Genomic DNA, 18,613 nt, shown 5'->3' on the forward strand with positions numbered 1-18,613 from the left:
CAGAAGATCTAGAGGACCCAGGTATCCATTTAAGGGGCTTTGAAGTGCCTTTTTCTCTACCGCTATGGAGAAAGCAGCCGTAACTCCTGAAAACGCCTCCTGGTGGCAAAAACATCATAAGAATCTACTCAGCCTGAATGCAGCTGTCAGATTAGAACAGGGAGAACGTTTTAAAATACTGTACAGCACAGGGAAATGTGTGTGATTGGGTCACTCTGTTATACAACAGAACTTGAAGAAACACTGTAAATCAACTATACTTTAATAATAATAATAATAATAGGAGAAAAAAGATAATATATTTGTATACAGCAACTAATACGGCACCTGGCATAATGAAGTTTCTTAATAAATGTATTTCTTTATCTTCTTTAAAAAAGTAAATAAATAAAATAAGTTCTTTCTTACAAGACTTTTTCCTTTGGCCTGAGCAAAGTTAAGAGCCTTCAAATCGATCCAATTTCAAAAAGATTCCAGCTTTCTGACAAAATATAATACTAGTCTTACCTCTGTTATCACTGACATCTTTTGAGGCTCTAAATCTTTGGATCATTTACATTGATTTTAAATTGAATTAGAATATTAAAAGGCAGCTTACAACTTTATACAATGGCATGTTAAACACAGAATCCCATTTTTTTCAGTTATTAATTCATTTGCTTAAGTTAGGTACATTCATTCCATACAGTATTTATTGTGTAATAAAATATACCAGTTTTGCAAGTATATACCAGAAATTCTGATCTGTACCTGTTATCAAAGCTGTGTGATTTTCTCCACAGGAAATGTAACTTATTTTCTGATCCTTAATATTATCAATGACTTTGGGTTCTGAAGTTTCAAAAATAAAAGTACCAAGACCCAGTTGACCAAACTGTCCCAGCCCAAAGACATACACAGCGTTCTCTGAAAGGGGAGGAGCAGACACAAGAAAAAGATTTCAGAGGTCACTGTCACCATTGTATCTAGAAAAACAGTGCTTTCCACGTTTTATGATGAAGGGTAAGTGTCTCTGAAAGAAATACTTATATAACACTGTCTAAGAACACATTCCTCAGTGATGAAGGAAGAGAAAAATGACAAGGTACACAATTTTAACAATTTTGGCATGGGCCTGGTTTTTATCGCTTACATATGACTGTAAAAGGAATTGCTAAAGACACGAAAGTCGGTGAACTACCTAAAAAGTTTCTATAATTGCCACTCAGCTTGTTAAAAACATCAACTGTCACTAAGCTTATTCCTTTCACTGCCTTACATTAAAAAATGACGTGTCTCCTACAGAAAAAGTCCTTACTCTTAACAGTAGTTTAGTGGAATAACCTATTTTATAAAACAATTTCAGAGGCTATGCATGAAAATTCAAACTTACAGTAGACAGGCTAGATTTATCCACACAGGTAAAGTTCATTTACTGGGAAATGCAGTAATAATGAAAGGAGGGAAAAAGGCTTTCCTCTATATTAATATTTTTAAAGTGATTCCAAAGGAACTCCAGTAACAGTAAATATTCGTTCACATGTTCTCAAGAAATGGAAAAGCACAAAGTCAGGGTAAATGAGTGGTGATGACAGTGTCCTTTTAGACACATACCTCTCCCCGGCCTCTGCTTCTCCGCAGTGCAACACACGGCCTCTCCTGCTGCAGGAGCAGGAGCAAGTGCTTCGGCTTTAGGCAGAGAGAAACCCAAACCTTCACTATCACTAGCTGCGGCAAGGAGACAAGGTCCTTAAATTCCTGGTGCTCTAATCCCTATCTAATAGAGCTGCTGCAAGGATTAAATGAGAAAACATGCAGAAAGATTTTAAAACACAAAAGGACATTCTAAAAAGTAATTATCCAATCAACTCAACTTATTCTGACAACAGAGGATACTGATGAACATGTAACTACTGTCATATAGTCTTACATTTTTTTCTGACTAGTAAGAATGTTACTTCATCAATGAGGCATATAGAAATTACTTCTTAAATATGATGTGTCAAGGATATGAAGCCACAATGAGGCAATGGCAAACAGATCCTTATTTTAAGGGAAAAAATACCATCTATTAATTTATTTTTATTTTATTTTATTGCCTTTTTTGGGAAGTTCCCAGGTTAGGGTCAAATCGGAGCTGCGGCTGCTGGTCTACACCACAGCCACAGCAACATCAGATCTGAGCAGCATCTGCAACCTACACCATGGCTCAGGGCAATGCCAGATCCCTGAGCCACTGAGCCACTGAGTGAGGCCAGGGATCAAACCTGCATCTTCATGGATACTAGTCGGTTCGTTTTGGCTGCACCATTTTGGGAACTCCTACCATCTCTTAGTTTAATTAATAATCACACAGCATATCTCCACGTCTGGATGTTTAGCTTAATCGTACAATGTTGGGTAAACGAAAACGACTGTCTATCTCGAGCTGGCCGACAATCACTCCAAGTTTCTTGGGCTGTCTGATATTAGCTTGTGAAACTAGGCTGTTCACGCAGCCTGAATCATGTTACAAAAGTTTTGCTCCTTATCCTGTTAGGTTCTCTTTCATGTGCTTGGATGACTAGCAATGACGATAGCTTCTACTATTTTTAAATGACTTAAGACTCTTGTCTAAGGACAATACATACAAAAACCAATATAATTTAATTTCTAGAATAAATCTTTTAGAAATTATATGAAAATTTATTTTATCAGCAGAAGTTTAAAAAAAATCTTAAACCTCAGAGTTATTTCCAAATTTAGAGTGGAGGCCTGGAAAAAAATTATTTCTCACTTTGAAAACATTCCATCTAGAAACTGTAATCCTAAGAAACCATAGCTTTATAAGCATGACTGAGACTATAATAGGAAGTCAAGGAGACATGATGTAAGAGAGGAAAATCTAAAGATAAAATATCATTTAATTACTTTGCAACACTTAAGCATGACCACCTGAGAACTGGATATTATTTAAAATTCGTCTAGAACACTTCTAGGTCTGGGTTACTGAAGATTAAGTGGTGACTTCAGAAACTGTTCATTTCTTTTTGACCAAAAAAATATCACAATCATTCACTGCCTAACTGTACTACCTCTTACTACTCATCTAAAATTAATCTAAGGTTGAACAAATTTAGGAGCATCAATTAAGTACGCATATTATCAAGTAGTAAGTACATTTTAATAGACTGAGTAGAATCCTGATAAGACAGGTCATACCAAATACCAAATTCAGAAACCAAAAGGTGACATTACCATTAAGGTTCTAACTTTCTTGTATTATCTGTCATTTAAAATCTTAACACATTTCAATTCATTACTATAAGAGAATATAAAAATCACAAAGAAGTCACCAAGTTAGATATTGTGAATATCACAAAGAAAAGCATTATCAATCACAAGTAGAAAACAGCCTTAACAGGCAGCTTCTCCAAAATAAGGTATACCAGAAAAAAATGTCAATTTAAATAAACATGGAGTCCTTATGTTTGAGGAAAACAACTTGTCTTTGAAAATAAGCTAAGAAAGGAGTTTCCATTGTGGTGCAGTGGAAACAAATCTAGGAACCATGAGGTTGGCGGGTTCCATCCCTGGCCTCGCTCAGTGGGTTAAGGATCCGGTGTTGCCGTGAGCTGTGGTGTAGGTGGCAGACACTGCTCAGATCCTGCGTTGCTGTGACTGTGGTGTAGGCCGGCAGCTGTAGCTCCGACTGGACCCCTAGCCTGGGAACCTCCATATGCTGTGGGTGCAGCCCTAAAAAGCAAAAAAATAAAAAATTTAAAAAAAGAAAGAAAGAAAGTAAGCTAAGAAAATGTTATTTGCTGCCATTAAAGGTGTTAAGGTCATGAAAATGTCAATTATATTAGCAAAAAGAATTCAACAAAACTCATTTTTTTCTACTTAAAACTTTCTTCCTCAGGGTTAGGGTTAGAAATGCATATTTACTACAGGAACAACAGTTGGGGATCTTAATGGAAAAAAGATGCAAAGCTAACTTACAGGAAGTATTTAAAATAGTCAAACTGGGGAAAGGAACAACTTGAAGAGCAGTTGCCAGGGGCTGGGGTAGCAGGAGAGGGGAGCTGCTAATGAATGGGTATAGGTTTCAGCTCTGCAGATCTGAACGCTCTAGAGACCTGCCATAGCCACTGTGCCTATGGATAACAATACTGCACTGGACACTTAAAAATCTGTTAAGAGGGTGGATCAGATGTGAAGTATTTATACCAGAGTAAAAATAAATGAATGCAAAAAAGGCTTTCAATAGTCAGCACAGAAAGCAGGAAACGGAGCAGCAGGCTCCACACGTACCTGTGAGGGCAACCGTGTGCCCACCGCCACAAGCTACTTGGATCACCTTCTCAGGAATCCCTGGCACCAGCTGGGGCACTCTGTGATTGACGAGCAGCTTTCTGGGAAGACCTAACTTGCCACACTCTGGTTCGCCAAAGGTGTACAGTTCTCCCTCTGCTATTGAAGGAAAAGAACAGTAGTCATTGAGGATAATATAGACATGAACACAATACTGGTTTTTGGGTACATGTTCTCATGTTCGATAAAACATTTAGAAAATCTCAACTTAAGAAATCTGACCTTTCTTGCGTTTTTTTTTACTGAATGGTAAGGAAATAAAGCTAGATTTTCCTTCTCCCTTGATTACTCTAATCCAAAATCTTCAGGAAGAATTCACAAGCATCACCACTAATAAACAACTAGAAAATTCTTTAACTTGTTTCACAATACAGAAAAAGATGATATTACTCCTTCTACTTGCTTTTAATGAAGCAAAATAACTAGACATTAAATCCCCATAAGGACATGGATTTTTGTCTTGCTCGCTGTGGTACTGCAAAAACCTAGCAGTGTGTGTAGTATATTAAACATCTGAAGAACACTTGCTGAATAAATGAATAATTGCTTTTTAGGAAACTCACTTCAGAAAACTCACTTATATGTTAAGTAAATAAGGTGAGTGAGCCTAAGGATAGCAGATTCTACTTGGATGACACTTCTTCCAGAATCTCTTGATGAGGAACCTGGGACACTGAATCACTGTCTTGTCCATACCATTACTATTGATCTGCTTCTGCTATCACATTTAGCACATTAGGACATGAGCTTCCTGAAAGTGGGAACTTTTTAATTCATTTCTATGAACTGAACTTATTTCTAGAAAGCAAGAATTTAAAAACTGTTGTAAATACATAATCTAATCTAAAGAATGGCACGGAACACATCACCACTGGTGCGAGGAAAGCAGTAACACATCTTGTTTATCATGTGTATGTCTCCAAGAGAACCATGAGTGACTGCCTGCCTGCCTGTTAACCAAGCCCTGGGAATGCGGCCCTAGGGAGGGTTATGTTGGGAGAGATGATTGTGTTATGCACGCCTGGAGAAATGAATTATACCAGCTTAGCAAGAAAATAAGAAAGGGCTGCTCTGCACAAACTTCAACACTGCCCATGTACACTTGGTTTCACTGTCGAGGGAACTGAATTGCCGCTGCCAGGACCAGCTGCTGGCAGGGTGCGCCTACATGACCAGCCATTACAATAAAAGCCTCAGATCCTGAGAATGGAGTGGGCTTCCCTGGGCAGAGACAGCACACACCTGTCCCCGGTAGTTTGCTGCCAAAGAGAAAACACGTCCTGTGCGCCCTTGGAAGAGGAAAGACTAGGACGTGTACCCTGGACCTGTCTGGAGGACACGGATCTCTCCTGTTACTTCTGCTTGGTATCCTTTGCTGTGATAAATCTTTGCCATGTGTATAACCAGCTATTGAGGCTTGAGTGCCCTTCTAGCAAATAAGAACTTGGGGAAGCTGTGGGACCTCTAACACACAGGGTATGTGCCACTTAAAACTTGGTCAAATCCTGCAAACTCTGCTATGCTCATTTTCTGGATTGATTTGCACAAAAAGCGAAGTTTTCGGAACCATACCTTCCTGCGAAGTATTTAATAAACCCTGGTGCAGAAGAAGTGCACCCTTCCCCATTTCCCCATGCCTCTTGACTCTCATACGGAAGAGTTAACTAAGTCCAAATGAGTCCCTTTCTACGACTGCCTATAAATTCCTACTGCTCCTCACACCGTAAACGGGTGAATTGTATGGCATGTGAGTATGTGTCAATACAGCTGCTTTTTTAAAATGCATAAAAACAGAAAACCAAACAAAAATGTTCAATGTAACGCCGATTGATTAAGACGAGCAATTCCACTTTTTTCCCTACTGGCTAAAGCAGGAGCAAAGACTGATTCTGACAGTTTTATTAAGACTCAACTATAAGACAATGTTTTGATTATTTGTCTCCCCCCCTCCCCCCGTTTTCTGTTTCATAAACAAAGTGAGCATAAGCTATACCAGCCCCAGGAGCCCTAAAGTTGCAAATAAGTTGGTATATGGTACTGCCCCGAGGAATCCAATCAATTGTTTATTCTTCGCCCATTCCCTCATTCAACAGTATTTATTATCAGTTTTTTCAAGACACAAACTGACACAGTGGTGAAAAAAACCAGCCTAGGAGGAGTTTGCCCTTTCTCGGTACCAAGCTGCTACGAATTCACTGGTAAAGCTGGGGGGCACTGGGATAGGTTAATCAGCACTTTTTAAACCCAAATTTGAGATGCACAGAATAAATACTAAATGTCTAAAACAAATATTTAGAGGAATATCTAAGAGGGGCCATAGACCTCTTTCCTCTAGGTGTCTTTACTATAAGAAAAACCATAAATAAGATGGAAAACCATCTGACATTCTTACTATTACTATTATTACTACTACTATTACTAATATTACTAGCATAGATGTAAGCTGTAATAGAAAGAATCCAACATTTCAAATATCTTAACTAAAGCAGAAAAAGATTGCCAGTGAGCTGAGGAAAGGGAGAAATTGGGGATCCTGAGAAAATTCCCGCCAAAGGAAAGCATACCCCATACTGAGCTCTCTTCCATCTTAGCTTCATCCCTGTCCCCGCAGTGATAATCTATGACTCATGCATGTACTGGAGCAATAAAAGCAAATTATCAAGACAAGAGTAGAGCAGGTCAGCACAGGAGCAAGAAAAATCCAGAGAAAAGAAGCCATAGGCCTTGTTTTTCATGCCAAAGAGTCTAAGAAGTTTGAGAGTCAAAATATAGAAGGGTTTCTAACGTATAAATTTTGTTTTTCTATAGACCTAATAGTCACTAAAAAAACGTAACATGTCAGAGTTTGAAATTATAAACACTCATTACTGAAATGAAGAAATACTGCAACCTACAGTGGATCACAATTATTTCATTCCAGGGAGTACCATGGCACTGTTTCTATAAAAATGTAGACTGTTATGTCATTTTATTATTAATTTAGTAATAACTTAGAAATGGGAGACGACATAAGAAATCCAAAGTGTTCTGTCTTACTTGTTACAAAAGCTGAATGGTAATATCCACAAGAGATCCAGGAGATAGGTTTTCCAATGGTCACTTGATGAGGAACACATATACTAGTCATATTTTGTAAACCAATTTGCCCTTCAGAATTGTCACCCCACATAAAAAGCTCTCCGTCCTCTATAAACAAAACAGGAAAAAAGGTTATTGCTATTGTTATTTCCAACAATAACATTTTTTAACTGAGAAAACTTATGTATTGTGAAAGAAAAGTACTACGAAGACATTTACACCAGCTAGCCACTTAAGAGGACAATTTCTATTATGAAATGCTTCTATAAAGGACAGAGAATAATCTCATGTAAATCACTTTAATCACGTCCATGTTTTTATCTCAACAGCAAAGACAGAATGCCCTTTCCTATAATAATCTTTTCTTAACTTTAATGTCTCTAAACAAAGTAGTTCCCTCCTTTCGAGCAGCCTCTACCTGCAGCTGAACTGAATGACAGCACGGGTCATACTGGACATCTCCTGGGCAAGTCCCAGGTCAAAAGTACCTGGACGGCCTTGCTCCGAGAACACTGGGGGAATGACGCTTTAAAGAAAGAAAAAAATTACACAAATGTATTTCACTAACCTTTTTTTTTTTTTTTTCAATTTACGCTTGAAAACACATAATCTAACTTCAGAGAATAAGGAGATATACTAGCATCCACAGCATCTCAAAAGCAGGTTAACTTCTGTGCTTTTTGATAAGAGTTGTGACGTCAGGGAAAAAAAACCACTAAGAAATATTTTAGAAAGGAGTTCTTAAGACATTAACCTCCATCTTTTAAATAATTAAAAATTGTTTAAAACTTTGGAGGGGTAAATAAAAGGAAAATTGAGGAAGTTCCTGCACAGCAAGTTAAGCATCTGGCATTGCCACAGCTATGGTTGGTGCAGGTCACAACTGTGGTGTGGGTTCGATTCCTGGCCTGGGAACTTTCACATGCCGCAGGTGGAGCCAAAAAAAAAAAGGAAAATTGAAAATAAGAACCAAAAGGAGGAGGTCAAAATGTCAAAATGCTAACTGTGCAGTTGACAGAACTGAAGGGATGGAGCTGCAGGTCTGACCCTGGCTCCCTGGACAGCCAGAGCAACACTGTCATACAGCTCTCCAGCCTGGAAGGAAGAAGCACACCAGCAGCTGCTTCAAGGAGACAGGTGTGTCTCGGCTTCAATTTTTTTTTTTTTTTTTTTTTTTGTCTTTTTGCCTTTTCTAGGGCCGCACCCGTGGCATATGGAGGTTCCCAGGCTAGGGGTCTAATCGGAGCTGTAGCCACCGGCCTACGCCACAGCCACAGCAACGTGGGATCTGAGCCTCATCTGCGACCCTACACCACAGCTCACAGCAACGCCGGATCCTTAACCCACTGAGCTAGGCCAGGGATCGAACCTGCAACCTCATGGTTTCTAGTCGGATTCGTTAACCATTGCACCACGACGGGAACTCCTCGCCTCCAAATTTTAAAAAGATTTCTCATACGGCCTTTTGATAGGGAAGGCAGAGAGACGCAATGACCTTTATAAACTGTATTTTAATAACATATATCCAACAGCTTTCTAGGATGTTTCTGATAGCAAATATAACTTTCAGCACACACAATGAAGATAATATCTAAGAGTAGATGGATAGCACAGCTTAGAACTTATCTATCACCTTCTTAGTCTATGTAAGCATAAAATGGTAATGTATGTCCTGATTTTAAGTTCTATTTTAAATGTCTGCTGAAAACACATAGTCAATGAAAACGGATGAAAGAAAACTAAACAGAGCTGCTATCTTCAGTTTGCTGGCTTGCTATATTCTGGTCCAAAAAAAAAAAAAAAGGATGTGTCCCAGTTTGAAATGGAAAAAAGTCTTACCAGTCAGTGCAGCTGAAGTGTTAGACCCAGCAGAGAGTTGTTTAATCTTATGCTGGGATGTAAAAAAATTAATTACATGAAAAGTGTTTCTCTCTTCAGTGTCACCAAGTCCCAGCTGTCCTTCATTATTTCCTCCAGCTGCATATACTTTGCCTCCTTCTGCACATGGAAAAGGATAGGTCAGTACACCAGAGTCACCATCTTTGTGAGACAGGCTGGTGTCACCAGATAGTTTCTCTATTACCAGCGAAGAAAGTTGAAAGCTGGCACTACCCTACAATTTGGTGAACAACTTCATTTCGGTGTCAAAAATACAGCAAAACAAGCAAGGCTCTACATTTTTGTGAGATTTTTATAAACCACTTTAGAGTTTAAACAGCAATTGAAACGCACAGAATGTGTGGAATGTATTTTTTCGCGAATGCGGCACTATTAATTCAGAGCAAAAAAGAGGAAAGCAATTTCTGAATTAGTTTACAATCCAAGTCAAACTATTTTAAAAGAGATGTGGTTCATTAATTTTAACTTCCATACCTGTTAAAGTTAAGGTATAATAGGTTACAAACAAGTAGAATGAGGCAAATAAAGAAGACTATAATTAGAAATGCAAATATTCTATGTTGTGTAATTATTTTAATTTTCTAGCTAAATAGGAAGGCAGTATAGCACTGGGTTTAGGAGCGAAGACCCCAGAGCCAGACTTCCTGGGTGCGAATTCTAGCTTGCTACTTACCAGCTATGTAACTTTGAGCAAGCTATCCTTAACCTCTCAGTGTCTCATTTTCCTCATCTGTAAAATGGGATAATAACAGTGCCTACTTCAGAGGTGTTATGAAGCTTAAATTAGCTAACATTTATACAATTCTTAGAATGGCATGTGGCTCACTGTAAACACTATATAATTGTTCGTTAATTATTTTCGTAAAAACATAAGCAGGATATCATGCCTAGATAATAAACACTGCCAGTATGCTCTCAAGTAATGAAACAAAGACATACATATTATAATTAGTTATATCTGTCATAAAAATGCATATGAAATTAAAGCCTCTCTAAATTATAGGGGAAGCTGGGGGCAAAATCATCCTGAATCAGAAGGAATTTTAAATTAGATATTATTTTGGAAGAAATGAAACCTCATGGAGGAAACAAGACTAGCTTTCAAATGGGAGATATTACAAGGCCATATGGAATTGGACCGCAGAATTTAACAGATATGGAGCACGGCGGAGTTGGTGGGATGCTGAAGCAGTTCAGAGAACAACACGAGGAAAAAGCCGAATGGTCACAAAAAGCTTCATGGAAGCAGTAAAAGCAGTAAAATTTATACTGGATCTTAAAAGACAAGAACAAGAGAAAGAAAAGAGAATAAGAGAAAGAGAAAAGACATTTCAGCAAAGGAAAAGAATGAGTGGGGGCAGAGAGGCTGGGGGGGCACTGGGAGCTCGAAGGCAGAACGGACTGAAGACAGAAGCAGCAGCGGCGCGGGGGGTGGGGGGGGTGTTGGGGGCGAAGGGAGGTAGGAAAGCTGCTGGGGGTCAGGGCCTGGATGTCTCATGGTGGCAGCAGGAGGACTGAGGACTCCCTTTTCTTCGCTGAAGTGCCTTGGCACCTTTGTCAAGTGTTACATGTCGGTCTAGTTCGGGACTCTATTCTGTTCCATTAATCTTTACCTTTTCACTACAAGCACACTGTCTTGATTACTGTAGCTTTACAGTAGGTCTTGAAATCAGACAGCACTTGCCCTCCGATTTTGATCTTTTCAAAATTGTTTTTATTTACTTATTTATCTGCTTTGTAGGGCCGCACCCTTGGCATGTGGAGGTTCCCAGGCTAGGGGTCCAATCGGAGCTGCAGCTGCCAGCCTGTACCACAGCCACAGCAACGCCGGATTTGAGCCGCGTCTGCGACCTACACCACAGCTCAGGGCAACACTGGATCCTTAACCCACTGAGAGAGGCCAGGGATCAAACCTGCAACCTCACGGTTCCTAGTCGGATTCGTTTCCGCTGTGCCATGATGGGAACTCCCGGTCTTTTCAAAATTGTTTTGGCTATTCTAGGTCCTTTGCTTTTCCATATAAGCTTCAGAATCACCTTGTCGATTTCTACACACACACACACACACACACACACACACACAGGGTCTGTTTGGATTTTGACTAGAATTGCGCTCCCATCCCCTGACCCTCAGGAGAGAAGGGGGAAGAGAAAGAGTCGGAGCAAGCTGCCGCACAGATGAGGAGATGCTGTTCCTTGATGTAATCCAAGAAAAGCTGCTTTTTCTTCAGCCACTTAACATTTATCTGCATATTTTCATAGGCAAACAAGTGTGCTAGCCACTTACATTTTAAAAATTCCTCATCTTACTGCGGCCAAGGTACCATTCGGATGAATTTTACAAAGCCACAAATGTTACTGGAGACCTCGGTCCTCAAATTGAGCAGGAAGTCATACAGATTGAATACTATACCTGTTGAAATTAGGGTATGGTTTCTTCCACAGGCAGCAAATTTCACTTTTTCTGGTTTTAAAGCTAAAAATACAAAAATACAGCAATCAAGATTTTTTTGATCATGAAAATGATCAAAAATCCAGGTCAAATGATAACCAAGTGATAGAAGAGATTTAAACCCAGGTCTGTTTGACTCCAAAGCTAACGTTCAGAACTGACAAATCAAAGTTTTCGGAAGTAGAGCATCATCATAACCAGTGGCGCTTCAAGCAAAATATAGATAGCTCAGGCCCACCCTTGGAGAATCTGAGTCCGTAGGTCGGAGGTAAGGGCTAGGCATCTAAACCTTATTTAAAACTCCACGAGTAACCCGATCTATTTCCTAATCTGCCATCACCACCATCACACTTACTTTCTACCTCACAAAACACTAAATCCAATATTCATAGGCCTATACCTTTGCTAAAGTTCTTCATTCATTCATCTACACATTAAAAACACTTAGAGAACATCTAAGTGCTTAGCATCGGGGCTGCAAAGATCACTAAGACAGAGTCCCTGGTCTCAAGAATCTCACGGTCTAGACAATCCCATTCGCTTGTCTACCAGATATTTGAGAGGAAGGATCATAGGTCCTGTAAATAAACTCAGGGCTTTAGTGGACTGTGCTCAATTAATACTTTTTGACCAAGTGGAATACTGTAAAAGTTCCACAACAATAAATAGCATGGATATGATAAATTACACTGGAATTGTGAGCTGAAATTTAAAAATTGGCTAGGAAGATAAAGAAGCCTGCTCTAGTCACATTCCAAGGACTCTCCATCGCCATTCAAGTATGGCTGTTGTTCGTATGTTGTGACCAAACAGAAGCTTTGCATACAATGTCAGGAAAGCTTTGTAAAGGTATTACATGTCTTGCATTTTCTGGGACAGTCTGTCCTGCTGTTCTTGTAAGAACACGAGTACTCATCAACTCCAAGTCCTGATATTTTGTTCAGCACATCTGCTAAATCTATTCAGCAGGGTAAAGTGCGCTTTATAAGATTGCAACTACATAGAACCACGATGTCTACAACTCCAGCAAATGAGACAGAGCTCAAAAATCCTAACATATATTGTTTGTTCTCTGTATCTGCAAAAACAGTAGTACTTAAGTAGATTGCCAAATACGCAAAAAAAAAAAAAAAAAAGGACGTTCGAGTACAATACTATAGACTCAATCCTTGCTTCATGGTGTCTGAGTTTAAGATCAACGTGATTTTTAGATCTTAACATATAAACATAGTTCTGAATATCATATGAAAAATATAGTCAAATGCCAATAATATTCAAGTAAATCTCAGAGAATAATGAACTAAAGGCTTTATTATTTATAATATGATATTAAGGAACTACACAATCATTATAAAAGTACTTTATATGGTTTAACTCTTTAAAGTAATAAAGAAGAAAAGACCCCAAACCTTTGACACATGTTGGCTTGTCAACAGTTGATTTTGATCCTAATCCTAACTGGCCCCAGTTGTTACTGCCAAACATGAAAAGTTTATTATTTCCTGGTGGAGAAAAGGAGAAAGAAATAATAAACGGAACCGTTTTCAACATAAAATGTGAGATGAAGTCATCACAAAGCAATAAAAAGGCTGTTCTTAAACACCGTCATTGTGTTTACATGTTAAAACAGGTTCCCTTGCCCATCTACCTGAGCCAGATTTTGTCAGGTGTAGAGTTTCTAAGATATACAGTAACAGCTTTTTGATTATATAGATCTATTCAAATAGATTTATTTCGAGAAAGCAGTATGTACAGAGAATCACACTTAAACATACTGAGGGAGCTTGATTTTTTTTTTTTTTTTTGGCTTTTTGCCTTTTCTGGGGCCACACTCGCGGCATATGGAGGTTCCCAGGCTAGGGGTCCAATAGGAGCTGTAGCCACCGGCCTACGCCAGAGCCACAGCAATTCGGGATCCAAGCCACGTCTGCAACCCACACCACAGCTCACGGCAACGCCGGATCCTTAACCCACTGAGCAAGGGCAGGGACCGAACCCGCAACCTCATGGTTCCTAGTCGGATTCGTTAACCACTGAGGCACGACGGGAACTCTGGGAGCTCGAAATTTAAAAGACACTCTTGATCAACCAATTTGTCAAGAATTCTCTAGCCAAGTTAAAAAAAAGCCAGAATCTTCAACATGTTTCAAACACAGCACATCTATAATACTTAGGATTCTCTAAGTATTACTATCTGAAGACTTTAATACTAACCTGTAATAATAGCAGTATGTTCATCTCCACAGGAAAGAGATACAGGTATATCATTTTTAAACCAGAATTTGCTAGCAATGTTTTCGGCAAATTTAGTTTTTCCAAACGTAAACACAGCACCTGATTCTGCAAATATAAGAAAGTTCTGATTTCACAACTTTTATTATGTTGCCGGTTAACTAAGATATTTTTTCAATAATTTATTTGTACAGATTCCTTGTTTGACAGCTTTGCTTCTGCTCCAGCACTGTCTATGTTCCCCCTCTTCCATCTTAACTCAGTTTTACTCCTCAGACTTCAGTCCAGTTTTACTTATGAAATCTAATAAATTAAATAGGTATTATTCATTTACTGGTGTAAAGAAAGCAATATACGGTCACGAGGAAGGCAATCCTCAATGACTAATAGTCCTGCTGTCACGAGGTGGACCATCTGCTCCCTGGAATGAGCGGATGCACTGGATGCTCTACTCGCGCTGGTCAACACCTCGGGGTCTAGGCCCTTAGTGAGGGCTTTTCTCCACACACACAAATAGGACAGTATTGAGTTTCAACATTAATATCATGAGGACGCAGGTGTTGAGATTTAACATTCTTAAATAAAGTCATTAAATACGACCTGGTGCGAGGAGTTCTGACAGACTGTTTTAGTCCAGTACCATTTTGGAGAGAGACCCAAAACTCCTACCAGATCCCAATAACTAAACACGCCTCCCCACCCCCCCACACACACCCCTCCAGACAGAAGGCCAGCTCCAGCTTTTGAAAAAATCTCAAGGAGGATGATCACACACAAAGAAGCAAAATGGGTACCAGAAAGAGAAACATAGCAAACATCAGTTTTAATAGTAAATATCCATGCGCAAAAGACTAGCCACCACGGTAAACCTTCTGAGAACAGGTGTGAGCTGTGTCAGTTCAAAGTGACCACTGAGATTTAGGAGGCCAAGCTCTAGAACACGCTCTGAGTTTTTACAGAACGACTAATTTTAACTGTTTTGTCCTGCTCTGGCTCCCCAGGAAGCCTCCCCCCCATTACCTTTACCCCAGAGTTTGGTGGCTGTGCTCTGGCCCCCTGGCATCTACAGTTAAATGCCTGTAATTTTGTTTAGTTTCTTCAATCTCTCCCTAAGCTGTGAACTCGAGGCAGGAGTTTCATCATGTTTGAGCCCAAGAGCAGGGCAGAAACGAAATACACATTTCAGTGAATACACGATTCTGCTCTCACCCAGTGTCATTTCAAACTGTTCGCAGTGACTCATTAGTGGGTCACGATTACCATTTTTAAATTAACGTATTATAGAAAAGATCTGAGCGCATCCCAAGTGGCTAGAGTAAGTACCGCTTCACGAAACGTCTATTTCTGTTACACAGTATGTACGCGGCACTGGGTCACAATGCCAAAGGCACTTCTGAAGCTCAGAGGAAAAGTCTTAAAAAAACGACTGGCAAACGGCTCCCTCCTTTCTCCAGGTCGCTTTCCCCATCCACTTTCACTCCCTGCCCCGTGGCCACCCACCCTTTATTAGGTTCAGTACACAATCTGGGTCTGAGGACCTCGAAGGAAGTACTTCGGGAAGTTCGTAGAGAACTGAAAACTGGCCCTGCCTTCCAGAAACTCATCGAAAACTTATTTTAAAAGAATCAGAAGGTGAAAGACCGGCACCCCTTTCCCCGTTGTTCCCTCTCACGTCCCTCCTCTTCTTTCCTTTCCCTTCAGTCAAGCGCGGGGGCGCGGCCAGAGCTTCCACCGAGCTCGGAGTCGAGCGGCCGCGGCCCAGGCCTGTCCCCCGACGGGGCCGGCCCGGAGGCGGGGCCTGGCTGCCCGCCTGCCCGCCCGCCCGCGAACCCTCCCCTCCCGGCCCGCCGCCACGACCGCGGGTGCGACTCACCGGGCACCATCTCCTCAGGTTCCCCCATGACGAGGGCGCTATCAGGATCCTGCGCCTGGGCCCGGAAAGCGGTGGGGGCGACTCGGTGGGGCCTATGGCAGCGCCTCAGCCCTGACGCGGGCCCCGGAAGCCCACTGGGCCCCCATGGCGACTCTAGGGGCATCAACTACACCCGCGTTCCCGGAAGTCAACAAACAGCCGCTAGGGGCAACGGGGGCGGAGCGTTAGGGCAAGAGGCGGAGCGGGCCCCGGAGGGGGAGGGGATCGGAGGGCGGGCGACCCGCGCAGCGCAGGCGCAGAAGCAGCAGACGGTTGAGGTAGAGGCCGCGCGCCCTCTGGTGGCCAGGAAAGGAGTGGCGGCCACGCCGCGAATAATGTCCCAGAGCCTACACGCTTACATAGGTGACCCAGGTCCCCAAGTCCAGGTGGTGACAGACGTCACAAAAATCATATCCCCTCTCACTCAAGCTATGTGACACAGGCAAACTTCAACATACAAGTGTGATAATAATACTAGTAATAGTGACCATCTGTAACTTTGATTGAGATTAGGCTCTTTGCTAAACATCCGAAGCGATAATTGTATCCACATGATCTAACCTGAGACGGAGCAAATCACATGCTCATTATATACATATTGGATGAATGAGTCCTACTACAGCCCTGGAAGGTGGTTAATGTTAACCCTGATTACTACCAGTGTGAATACAATGGGAGAGCCAGGGTCCTGTTTCAGCCAGTCCTGCCTGTAATCTGAAACCCCACCCTACCCCTCCATCCACAGAAGGTTGAGGTGTGCAGTCTTCTACTGAAAGGAGCTGGCACAGAGATTCATCAGCACCAGAACATCACTGTTCTAGAATTGGCCCAGAGAAGTTACATTTTTCTTTCTTTCTTTCTTTCTTTTTTTTTTTTGTCTTTTTATGACCGCTCCTGCAGTATATGGAGGTTCCCAGGCTAGGGGTCAAATGGGATATATAGCTGCTGGCCTACACCACAGCCACAGTAACACAGGATCCGAGTCGTGACTGCAACCCACACCGTAAATCACGGCAACGCTGGATCCTTAACCCAATGAGCAAGGCCAGGGATCGAACCTGTGTCTTCATGGATGCTAGTCAGATTTGCTTTAGCTGAGCCACAAAAGGAACTCCTGACATTCTTCTACAGTTTCTTATGTGAGTGAAAAATGTTGCCTGCCATATCAAAAACAAAGGATGGCCATCAAGCCATCAGGCACTACCACTGCTCCGGCCACCCAGAGGGTGAGCCTTGAGGGAATTCAGGATGGAGACAAATGGGCCGCCCACTGCCAAGCCACAGTCAGCTGCCCCTGACTGTGCACTCTGAGGGGATTCAGCATGGGAAAGAACAAGATACTGGCCCTAGACAGTTGAGATGCCTATCAAAGGAATGATTTAGGTGATAGTAGACTCTTTCATCTTCCCACGCATAGAAAAGCCCTAAATTCCTTAACTTGAGATGTCTGGTTTTCTCTCATGAACAGGTAATCTTTTTCATGTTCCGACTACCTGGTCTTTGGTGCAAAACCCCTGTACATCCCGGCTCCCCTTACCTCTAGGGAGCGGGCCCTCAGATCTGCCTGAGAGACTGCTCCCAGACTTAAGACCTCAGCAAGTCCACAGAATAAAACATAATTCTCAACTTTTAGGTCATGCCTTTTTTTTTTTTTTTTTTTTTAGTCAACACGGTTTCCTGTGCATCAGCATTTGGCCCTCATGAAACAAAGAGGCAAAATGCCATCTTCCAGGATGAGAAGGTATATGTGTGTGTGGTAGCTGTGGGCAAGGGCTGTAAAATCAGACAAAGCTGAATGCAAGGCTCCTTGAATTCCCTGTGTACTAGAGCATACACTGACTTTCTCAGGAAGCCTGCATTAAAATGGGGAAGGGAGATTAAACTATCCAATATACAAAGAATCACTTACTTTTAAAGTGAAGTGGGGGTAAACTAATGATACAGATGGCATGGGACAGTTACACAGGCAGCTGTAGAAGTCCCAGTAGTGTTACGGCAGCTGCCCAGCAGCCCTGCGCCAGAGTGTATCGGCTCTAGCCACAGCCCTGTGGCTGTCGTGTACCAGCTCCAGCAGCTCTGTGGCTGCAGGGTCTCAGCTCTTTTACCCGGTGAGAAACCAAGCGAGCACTCGGAGAGGTGGAGAACTCAGGTTTATCACGCCGGGGGGCTCAAGAGGAGATGGCTCTCTGGAGTTTGAGCCCCGAAGAAGGGTCTCCCAAGGCTTTTGTGGGCTCCCTCTTCCGGGTCCCTGCTTGGCTGGTCGGACCAGAGTGAGGTCAGGCAAGGTAGTGGATGCGGAAGCAAGTTTACAGAAGCAGATGCGTCGGGGAGGGACGGTTGGGGGCAGTTGGCTGGACTTTGCTTCGTCATCCAGCCCGGGGTCTCTCTCTCCTTTCTACATTTTTATTGGGACATTCTCTCCTACAGTAGGAGACCAAAGATAGAGAGGGAACCCTGGGGGACTTTGGGAGATCACTGAAAGTTCACAGTCCCTTGAGAAAGCCATCAGAATGTCATGGAACAAAGCAGGCTTGCTGAATTATAAAACCATAGATAAAAGCACAAGATATGCCTCAGATCATTAAGTGAAAGACAAAATGAGGCCTGCATTCAGATAGCTCTTGGGGCAACAGCAAAAGAAGGGGTCCTAAGGAAGTTCCCTTACGGTGGCTGTCGGTTAAGGATCTGGCAGTGCCGCAGCTGGGGCGC

At 41.7% G+C, this 18,613-nt stretch overlaps 1 protein-coding gene across 49 annotated transcripts in view; it reads right to left on the minus strand.

Annotated features, from left to right (window-relative positions):
* The window catches only part of RPGR (retinitis pigmentosa GTPase regulator), a 284,289-nt gene that overhangs the window by 41,565 nt on the left and 224,111 nt on the right, over positions 1 to 18,613 (minus strand). For 19 of the 49 annotated variants that reach the window (XR_014835256.1, XR_014835255.1, XR_014835254.1 and 16 more), the window contains exons 1-8: positions 15,866 to 16,054; positions 13,975 to 14,100; positions 13,170 to 13,262; positions 11,722 to 11,784; positions 9,250 to 9,408; positions 7,369 to 7,518; positions 4,273 to 4,431; positions 751 to 906 (exon numbers count right to left, since the gene is read on the minus strand). Coding sequence is in view for 26 of the 49 variants with exons in the window: in XM_085007611.1 (XP_084863737.1) it covers positions 751 to 906; positions 4,273 to 4,431; positions 7,369 to 7,518; positions 9,250 to 9,408; positions 11,722 to 11,784; positions 13,170 to 13,262; positions 13,975 to 14,100; positions 15,866 to 16,028 (1,069 nt within the window). In the remaining 23 variants the exon portion in view is untranslated. Of the gene's footprint in view, positions 1 to 750; positions 907 to 4,272; positions 4,432 to 7,368; positions 7,519 to 9,249; positions 9,409 to 11,721; positions 11,785 to 13,169; positions 13,263 to 13,974; positions 14,101 to 15,492; positions 15,779 to 15,865; positions 16,055 to 18,613 lie in introns of those variants that run through there. The other 30 variants (XR_014835260.1, XR_014835259.1, XR_014835258.1 and 27 more) reach the window with 6 other exon arrangements.

Source organism: Sus scrofa, chromosome X, assembly GCF_054392235.1.
Source record: "Sus scrofa isolate SSC_HxYL_T2T_F1_AM1 chromosome X, Sscrofa_HxYL_maternal_Yorkshire_Landrace_v2.0, whole genome shotgun sequence".
Classification (NCBI taxonomy): Eukaryota; Metazoa; Chordata; class Mammalia; order Artiodactyla; family Suidae; genus Sus; species Sus scrofa.